This window comes from Salvelinus fontinalis, chromosome 10, assembly GCF_029448725.1.
Source record: "Salvelinus fontinalis isolate EN_2023a chromosome 10, ASM2944872v1, whole genome shotgun sequence".
Taxonomy (NCBI): domain Eukaryota; kingdom Metazoa; phylum Chordata; class Actinopteri; order Salmoniformes; family Salmonidae; genus Salvelinus; species Salvelinus fontinalis.
This window is the reverse complement of record NC_074674.1, coordinates 3,258,156-3,267,807: the sequence shown is the minus strand read 5'-3', so window position 1 is coordinate 3,267,807 and position 9,652 is coordinate 3,258,156. Positions and strand designations below refer to the sequence as shown.

Sequence of the window (9,652 nt, the reverse complement as noted above, 5' to 3'; positions counted from 1 at the left end):
AGACAGACAGACAGACAGACAGACAGACAGAAAACAGACAGACAGGCAGACAGAAAACAGATAGATTGCTCATCAAAGTCAACCACTTTATGAAGCCAGTTCATCACTGAGGGCAAAAAAGTACAACACAGTAACTACTGTATATAGTCAACCCTGTAAATATGGATATGACATCATCACTTCCATGATTGTAACTCACCTTACTAGAACTAAGACAAAAGAAATACCATTAGTTTTGTCCATAATATCAGAATAAATACTTACATCTCAAATGTTCATTTACAGTGATGTCCTCTGTTACTTTAGCTAAATAAAAAAATAGAAAACAATGTTTGTTTAATGATATAATTCAAGTGCACTAGAAGTGTTTAATTATTGTTTAGGGACGGACATAAGAAGTCCCTAAAATTACTGTTTAAGGTACAGAAATAAATATTGCATGTAGGATAATCTGTTGCCCTCATCCAGATCTTTGAATCCAGTTTTCAATTTAAAAAGTATTTACAATGCCACTAGTGTCTGCAAGAGACACAACCAACCACCTCATGAACAAATTAATGGCCACAAACAACCCTTAAAAATATGGATATGAAACGTAACAGTTTGAACATCAAGGCTCTCAATTCTTAATAAAGTTTTAATCACCACACAGTGTCACATGCAAGGAATCACCCAGAAAACACAGTGGTGGTGGTGTGGGGGAGAGAAACAGAGAGGAAGAGTACACAGGCAAACAAGTAAAGTTATAACGTATGACTCCCCCGTGGCTTCTTGAATCTTCTTCACTCCTCTGGGTAATGACATCCTCTTTTAATGACATCCTCTTTTTCTTGGTTTTGCGTTTCTCCATATAAAAAAAATATTAAATAGGGTAGTCCCGTCAACTGTGAGTCAGTCACTCAAGGTTGTTTCTGTAGCCTATCCTGTAACACTTATCATAATCACATGATTATGTCTGTCCTGAGTGTCATGCTGCACACTATGTTATGTCATACTCGCCAGCTTCAGTAAGCAAGACAACGCCACCACGAGCATTACGATCAGCATTGACCTTATTCAAGGGCGCATGCTTTTTCCCTTCCTGTACTCCCTGTTCACCCATGACTGCCTGGCCAAGCACAACTCCAACACTATCATTAAGTTTGCTGACGACATAACGGTGGTAGGCCTGATCACCGACAACGATGAGACAGGCTATAGGGAGGAGGTCAGAGACCTGGCAGGGTGGTGCCAGGATAACAACATCTCCCTCAACGTGAGCAAGACAAAGGAGCTGATGGTGGACTACAGTAAAAGGAGGGCCAAACACACCCCCATTCACATTGACAAGCTGTAGTGGAGCAGGTTGGGGGCTGTAGTGGAGCAGGTTGAGAGCTTTAAGTTCTTTGGTGGCACATCATCAACAAACTATCATGGTCCAAACACACCAAGACAGTTGTGAAGAGGGTACGACAACACCTATTCCCCCTCAGGAGACTGAAAAAATTTGGCATGGGCCCCTAGATCTTCAAAAAGTCTAGGTCCAAAAGGCTCCTTAACAGCTTTTACCCCGAAGCCATAAGGCTGCTGAACAATTGTCTACTTGGACTGCTGCTACTCGCTGTTTATTATTTATGCATAGTCACTTTACCCCTACCTACATGTTCAGTATGAGCCAAAAGTTTGAACAAACCTACTCATTCAAGGGTTTTTATTTATTTAGACTATTTTCTACATTGTAGAATAAAAGTGAAAACATCAAAACTATGAAATAACACATATGGACTCATGTAACCAAAAAGTGTTAAATCAAAATATATTTAAATTTTAGATTCTTCAAAGTAGCCACCCTTTGCCTTGATGACAGCTTTATAAACTCTTGGCATTCTCTCAACCATCTTCAACTGGAATGCTTTTTCAGTAGTCTTGCAGGAGTTATGCTGAGCACTTGTTGGCTTCTTTTCCTCACTAAGCGCAAACCAGATGGGATGGCGTATTGTTACAGAATGCTGTGGTAGCCATGCTGTTTAAGTGTGCCTTGAATTCTAAATAAATCACTGACAGTGTCACCAGCAAAACACTCTCACACCTCCTCCTCCATGCTTCACGTTGGGAACCACAGATGGGGAGATCATCCGCTCACGTACTCTGCGTCTCACAAAGACATGGCGGTTGGAACCAAAAACCTCAAATTTGGACTCATTAGACCAAAGGACAGATTTCCACTGGTCTAATGTCCATTGCTCGTGTTTCTTGGCCAAAGCAAGTCTCTTCTTATTGGTGTCCTTTAGTAGTGTATTTTCCTTGCAGAAAGTTGACCATGAAGGCCTGATTCAGTCTCCTCTGAACAGTTAATGTTGAGATGTGTCTGTTACTTGAACTCTGTGGAGCATTTATTTGGGCTGCAATTTCGGAGGCTGGTAACTCTAATGAACTGATCCTCTGCAGCAGAAGTAACGCTGGGTCTTCCTTTCCTGTGGCGGTTCTCATGAGAGCCAGTTTAATCATAGCGCTTGATGGTTATTGCGACTGCACTTTCTCCAGATTGATTGACTTTCATGTCTTAAAGTAACAGACTGTTGTTTCTCTTTGCTTATTTGAGCTGTTCCTGCCATAATATGGGCTCAGTCTTTTACCAAATAGGACTATATTCTGTATACCACCCCTACCTTGTCACAACAGAACTGATTGACACAAACGCATTAAAATGGAAAGAAATTCCACAAGTTAACTTAAGGCACACCTGTTAATTGAAATGCATTCCAGGTGACTACCTCATGAAGCTGGTTGAGAGAATGTCAAGAGTGTGCAAAGCTGTCAAGGCAAAGGGTGGCTACTTTGCAGAATCTAAAATATATTTTGTTTAACACATGATTCCATGTGTTATTTCATCACTATTATTCTAAAGACAAACCCAGGAATGAGTAGGTGTCCAAACATTTGACTGGTACTGTGCATATTCTCTCAATTACCTCGACTAACCTGTACCCCCGCACAATGACTTGGTACCGGTACCCCCTGTACAATGTATTCGAAAAGTACTCAGACCCTTTTACACACACTTGTCTAGAGGAAGGTCAGAGACTTCAGCAAATTTATTAAAAATTAAAACTAAAATATGACGTAAGTATTCAGACCGTTTACTCAGTACTTTGTTGAAGCACCTTTGCAGCGATTACAGCCTTGAATCTTCTTGGGTACGGCGCTACAAGATTGGCAGACCTGTATTTGGGTATTTTCTCCCATTCCTCTCTGCAGATCCTCTCAAGCTCTGTCAGGTTGGATGGGGGGTGTTGCTGCACAGCTATTTTCAGTTCTCTTAAGAGAGGTTCGATTAGGTTCAAGTCCGGGCTTTGGCTGGGCCACTTAAGGACATTCAGAGAATTGTCCCGAAGCCACTCCTGCGTTGTCTTGGTTGTGTGCTTAGGGTTGTTGTCCTGTTGGAAGGCGATCCTTCGCCCCAGTTTGAGGTCCTGAACACTCTGGAGCAGGTTTTCAGCAAGGATCTCTGTACTTTGCTTCGTTCATCTTTGCCTCTGTACTTTGCTTCGTTCATCTTTTCCCCCTGATCCCGACTAGTCTCCCAGTCCCCGCCGCTGAAAAACATCCCCACCACCATGCTTCACCGTAGGGATGGTGCCAGGTTTCCTCCAGACGTGACACTTGGCATTCAGGTTTCATCAGACCAGATAATCTAGTTTCTCATGGTCCGAGAGTGTTTTAGGTGCCTTTTGGCAAACTCCAAGCGGGCTGTCATTTGCCTTTTATTGACGAGTGGCTTCTGTCTGGTACTCTACCATAAAGGCCTGATTGGTGGAGTGCTGCAGAGATGGTTGTCCTTCTGACATGCACTGTTAACTGAGGGACCTTATATAGACAGGTGTGTGCCTTTACAACTCATGTCCAATCAATTGCATTTACCACAGGTGGACTCCAATCAAGTTGTAGAAACACCTCAAAGATGATCAATGGAAACAGGATGCACCTAAGCTCAATTTCAAGACTCATAGCAAAGGGTCTGAATACTTATGTAAATAAGGCATTTCTTTTTCTTTTTAATACGTGTTTGCTTTGTCATTATGGGGTAGTGTGTAGACTGATGAGGAATTAAAACAAATATATACATTTTAGAAGTAACGTAACAAAATGTTGAAAAAGTTAAGGGGTCTGAATACTTTCCAAAGGCACTGTATTTAGCCTTATCATTTTATGGTGTTACTTATTTTTGTAGAACTGCATTGTTGGTTAAGGGCCAGTTGTAGTTGGCGCATAGGACAAATACAATTTTATTTGATCATTCTAGTGGTGTTCACCTACTCTCTTAATCTGGTGGCTTATACAGTAGGAGATTTACTGAATGTACAAACTTTAACACCTGCTCTTTCCATGACAGACTGACCAGGTGAAAGCTATGATCCCTTATTGATGTTATTTGTTATATCCACTTCAGTGTAGATGAAGGGGAGAATACATGTTAAAGTGTTTAAGCCTTGAGTCTTGGATTGTGCATGTGTGCCATTCAGAGGGTGAGTGGGCAAGATAAAATATTGAAGTGCCTTTTAACAGTGTATGGTAGGTGCCAGCCAAGCGCACCGGTTTGTGTCAAGAACTGCAATGCAGCTGTTTTTCCACACTCAGTCACCTGTGTGTATCAAGAATGGTCCACCACTCAAAGGACATTCTGCCAACTTGACACAACTGTGAGAGTAATTGGAGTGGGGGGTTCCTACTCAATATTTGGAAGGTGTTTCTAATGTTTTGTACACTGTATTCCTCTCCTCCCATAACCCTCTACTTTTTATTCCCCTCAAACCCCCAAAGACAAAGGGTTAACTAGCAGTTTTCAGATTTGTGTTTGTTTTGGTGGAATGTGGCATTTAACAGGTAAAAGCTGCCATCAGCCAATCATGCTGTCATTACAAGTTGTGATCACCTCTTAGAATGGTTGCAGTCCGTGAGTTGCATTCAGTGGACACCCAAATGTTTACAGCAAAAAGAAAAGCAAAACTATGCAAACCGCAATTGATGCTCCCTTTCCTGTTGCCAACATTTCATTTTGATGTCCAGAACCAAAAGTATTTGCATGCATCTTTATCTTAACACAAAATAGGTTTTCAAATAGTATAGAGCTACAAACAGAGGCTCCTTTACAGGAAGGAAAACTGTACCACATGAAGGTGTCAAATCACTTCCTCCAGCTGTACTGATTTTAAGGAGACCTTTATTTGAGGTCCTTAATTGGAATACTGCATTTAATCTTTTTTAAATAAAAATAAAATCAACTGAATCTCTCCCCGAAATGTACCATGCAATCACGAGAAACATGTTAGTCACTAACCGCCACAGATGGACAAAAACAAGTCTGCTGTCAAATTTGTATTTATGTTCTAACAAAAGCCATTTAGTCAAAGGTGTAGACAGCTTTTAGCACAAAAGACAGACATTTACCAACAGAAGTACACAATACAGGTGACCATAAACAAGGGTACACATGATCCAGGCATGGAGTAGAGGTGTGGCATCCCCTGCAGGGAGTTACAGGTAATCAGAAAAAACCAATGGGGTCATGGTGAGCTTTGGGAGTCTGTACGCCATGAAGCTCCAGTTTCCCACCAGCGTGGGGTAGAGTTCTATGGACCCGCAGGTGCACAAATTCATCTCCACCAACATGGACCTATGAGAAAAGGATGGAATAGGGGCCGGTGAGTGAAGAATACGATGGGAGACAGGACTCTGAGTAATGATCTGTTTGTTTAGAGTTCACATAGCTCTTCCAGTATGTACATGTTCACTCCACAGGAGGCTGCTGAGGGGATGAAGGCTTATAATAATGCCTGGAATGGGGTAAATGGAATGACGTCAACCACATGGAAACCATGTGTTAGATACCATTCCATTAATGCCGTTTCAGCCATGACTATTAGCCTGTCCTCCTCAATTAAGGTGCCACCATCTGCCTCACTCCCTATAACTTTTTGATGCATCCAATGATTTGAACCCCACACTGGGGTTGTGAGGATGTGGCAGGCGGTCACCGAGCTTGAAAACAAAATTATGTATTTGTTGTAGTGGGGACAGTAACATTGGTACACTGAAAAAATGGTTAAGGAATTTAAAAATACTTTCATGTTCAGTTCACGTAATATAATTTAAAAGTAGGCCTATGAATTAAAGGTGTCTAATATAAGTAAAAAACAAATGTAGACATTAATCAATGCATTTCTTTTATAGCTTCCTAAGCATCAAAACATTCCTAAGCATCAAAACATTCCTTGTCAGTCATCTAGGATTAATACATATCATTGAGTGAAACTGGTGACATTTAGTTTTGCAAAAAAAATAAAAAAATTGGCTAGAAATTATATATTTATAAAATTAAACATTCTCACTTTAATGAAGAAGTTGGTCCCAGCCACAACTTGTGTTGTGAATGTTTTGGCAGCAAAAACGTCAAACTTCTTTCCAGCTTTCTCCTCTGCATACGGCTTCATCTAGAAACATTTTAAAATACTCAGGCAATGACTCAATTGTTCCCACAACATCCAAATTTCCTCCATATAGCCTACGCACATGCACACCTACATATTGAAGGTTTACGATACACACACCACTGTAGATCTTATTATGCAATAAGAGGTTTAAAATTACACCTCATCAAGTCTGAGTCTCAACTCTGTTAAAAAGATGAGGATGTTCAGTGGGACAGATGAGGAACGCGCAACTCCGTTCTTATATCGAGGCGGAGGTGACAATTGATAACTGGTCACGCGATTTTCTAGCAAACGTTGAGTCACCATCAGTCGATACTAGTAATAATGACGATTCTGAAAAAGCTTTCCTGGATCTGTTTGTCCTGTACAACTGCGATCCTTCCGCAGGGTGCTGAAATTCATAATTTTAATAAATACTAATTTCGAAAACCACCGACTTTTTCCTAATTTGTATTAATCAACTGGAGACGTAGCGGCCTTGACGTAGTAAACTGCGATTCAATTGGGACTGGCGCTGAGTTGAGCAACACATAAATCGGTGGTTGTATTCGATAAATGTTCATTAAAAGTATGAATTTCAGCACCCCGCTGAAGAACCGCAGTTCTGCAAGACAGACATAGGTACAGGTAAGTGTTTACATACTTGTAAAAATATAAATGATCAAGGAATGGGAACTCAATGTTGTTAGCAAATCGCGCGACCAGTTATCAGTACTCAACTCTGCCTCGATAACGGAGTTGAGCGTTCCTCAGCTAGACTATGCAGGATAAATGAAGGAAATATGCTCACCTCATCACAGATTTTCTGCACTTCGGGTGTGGCATCTTTCGCCTCGGCGGTACCGCCACACTTCATTACGATTAATTGCAGATTGAAAGTTACTTACGACTGAAGTATTTCACAAACGGATTTTAACTTCCTTATTTATATTGTCACATCACATGACTCGAGTCATGTTTTTTTAGAACGTACCATTATGTTTATGAAGTGGAAAAACAGCCGCTGCATCCTTTAATGAAAAGCATAGGGCACTTAAACCAAGCTTTAACATTTGTAGTTAATGCATGTTTGAATTCATATATTGTGTCATTTAGGGTATATGTGACCAGAAAGGTGCTCTTTTAATCATGTATAAAAATATGCTAAACCCCCTTCAACCTAATAGTTTAGGCGGAGGTGCGGCTGCAGTAGTGGGCGGTTCAGTCACGAGGCAAATTGCTGCGTCTCAATCCACTGTATGTCGCCCTTCCGCATCTGCGGTGGAAAGTGGCAGAGCTTCAGCCGTGTTTTTCAGACCAGGAGACATCCCTAAAATCGGTCTTCTCGCGAAAACGTCTGAAGCATCTGAACGTTTGGCCTAGAAAAAAATGACCACTCTATAGAAAGGGAAGACTCAAGTGTCATGCGACTCGTCTAAAGGTAACCCATATAAATGAATGGAAGTATAGAGTTAGTTTCGTCCCAACAAAAATAAGGGGTTAAATATGTAAAACCTTATGATTTATTTTTGACTGTCTTTTTTGCCATTTATGGATGTTTTATTCAATGTGTTTCTATGGGGGCTATAGTAGTAAAGGCCAACTTCAATACATCACATAGCTAAATTAACCATGATTTGACCTTAAAACAATTCCATATGTTTAGACTTTTAAGAATTAGCAGAAAATTACAAAACTGAAGAATTCCAGTAGGCCCAGCCTGATACTGATCTTTCTGGTTAATCCCCATTGTTTAAATGAAAACAGACAATTTATGGCAGTCGGGAAAGTTGAACCAGCTCTAGGCAGGTAAACCCCCCCAGAAAACAACCAAACTGCAAAGAATTCCAGTAGCCTGGAGATACACTGAGACATTGCTAAAGCAGTATATTTATTTTACCTGCTACACTGGATGGAAGTAGAAGGTGCTCAACCAATGTGAGTAGAGGTGCAACCTAAAAATGTGTAGACATCATTGGACAGGAAACGGTGCAACGCTCCCTCACCATTAAAAATGCATCGTTTTATTAGACAAGTTTAAAGATGGACTTTCGGCCTTCTTTTGAATAATCACTAAGCAAATGGACAAGACAATTAGGGAGAACTCTCTTCAGCTGGTGATGCTAATGAGAGACAGTGTGGTAGACCATTCAGGTTGGTACTCAGGGGCTGCAGTCCAAACACGTAATTTTTTACCCCCTCAGTCCTTTTTTAATTTTAATTTTATCAACAACAAATCAATACAGAAAGTACATGAGGGAACACAAGTATATATAGATTATATATAATGGACAATCGAGCTAGGGGATACAATATAACATTACAAGTACACAAGGACCCTAAGGGACATACATACACTTACAATTCTAACAGCTTTTTTGTTAGTAGAGTATTTAACTGTCTTAAAATACAGTTCAATTTCTTTTTGTAGGGTAAGAAAATGTGTTTTTTTGTTTGTAAATTTACATTTGTGTATATGAAATTTGGCCAAAAGAATAATGAAATGAATTACATAAAAATGTTTCAGCTTATTTCTATCGTATGTAAAGAATCCAAGCAGTACATCTCTCCACAATAGTGTAAAATCTTCATAAATGTGTTTAATTATAAATCTACTGATGTTTTGCCACAGTTTTCTTACGTGAATACAATGCCAAAAAAGTTGCAACACTGTTTCTGGGTGGTCATTACAAAAGGAGCAATTTGAGTTGTTTTCCTTAAACTTCTTCATATAGTGGTTGGCAGGATAATATTTATGAATAATTTTAAAGGAAACTTCCTTAATTTTGTTAACAAGTAGGTATGTGTGTGGCAACATCCAAACTTTTTTCCAACAGATATTATCAACAAATCCATTCCAATAAGGCATGACATAAGGTATAGATAGATACAACATCCTGCTGAAACAAGGTTCGTATCGCTCTGTTGTTGAATGGAACAAATGAGAAACAAATTTTTCCTACTGATGAGTCAATGGGGTCTATTGAAGGTAGGCTCTGAGGGTCAGGTCTTGACACGTTCCTGAATAACAGAGCAACACCTGAGGGAATGGCATCTAAAACAATTGCAAAATCTTTAGGTGTTACAGGGACCTTGTAAAGTGATAAGAATTGCTTATAACTGAGTAAAAGACCCTCTGCATTTACCAGTTGGCTCACCAATAGGATATTATTTCGGAACCAATATTCTAAAAACAAAGAAGT

General features: G+C 40.0%; 1 protein-coding gene and 1 long non-coding RNA gene across 3 annotated transcripts in view; one reads left to right on the top strand and one right to left on the bottom strand.

The window, feature by feature from the left end:
• Positions 1-5,342: 5,342 nt before the first annotated feature.
• LOC129863392 (cystatin-B-like) lies at positions 5,343-7,423 on the bottom strand. Of its 2 annotated transcripts, none has more exons than XM_055935348.1 (3): positions 7,261-7,423; positions 6,369-6,470; positions 5,343-5,653 (listed from the first exon to the last, which is right to left on the bottom strand). In XM_055935348.1, exons 1-3 carry the CDS (start codon positions 7,324-7,326, stop codon positions 5,525-5,527), a joined length of 297 nt encoding a protein of 98 aa, XP_055791323.1. In that variant the 5' UTR covers positions 7,327-7,423; the 3' UTR covers positions 5,343-5,524. The 2 variants fall into 2 exon arrangements, with proteins under 2 accessions (XP_055791323.1, XP_055791322.1); XM_055935347.1 differs by lacking the exon at positions 7,261-7,423 and adding an exon at positions 6,630-6,819.
• Positions 7,424-7,506: 83 nt separating this feature from the next.
• The window catches only part of LOC129863393 (uncharacterized), a 20,835-nt gene continuing 18,689 nt past the window's right edge, over positions 7,507-9,652 (top strand). Inside the window, exon 1 of the long non-coding RNA XR_008760958.1 lies at positions 7,507-7,890. This is a non-coding gene — a long non-coding RNA (uncharacterized LOC129863393). The remainder of the gene's footprint in view (positions 7,891-9,652) is intronic.

Bases quoted from the DNA above. Each gene is read 5' to 3' on its own strand.
- LOC129863392 (XM_055935347.1), bottom strand. From the start codon at position 6,776: ATGGTGACTCAACGTTTGCTAGAAAATCGCGTGACCAGTTATCAATTG. The intron at 6,471-6,629 runs GTGTAATTTTAA...AAATGTTTCTAG, and splicing joins TGAGACTCAGACTTGATGAG to ATGAAGCCGTATGCAGAGGA. The intron at 5,654-6,368 runs GTGAGAATGTTT...CTTTTCTCATAG, and splicing joins GGACCAACTTCTTCATTAAA to GTCCATGTTGGTGGAGATGA.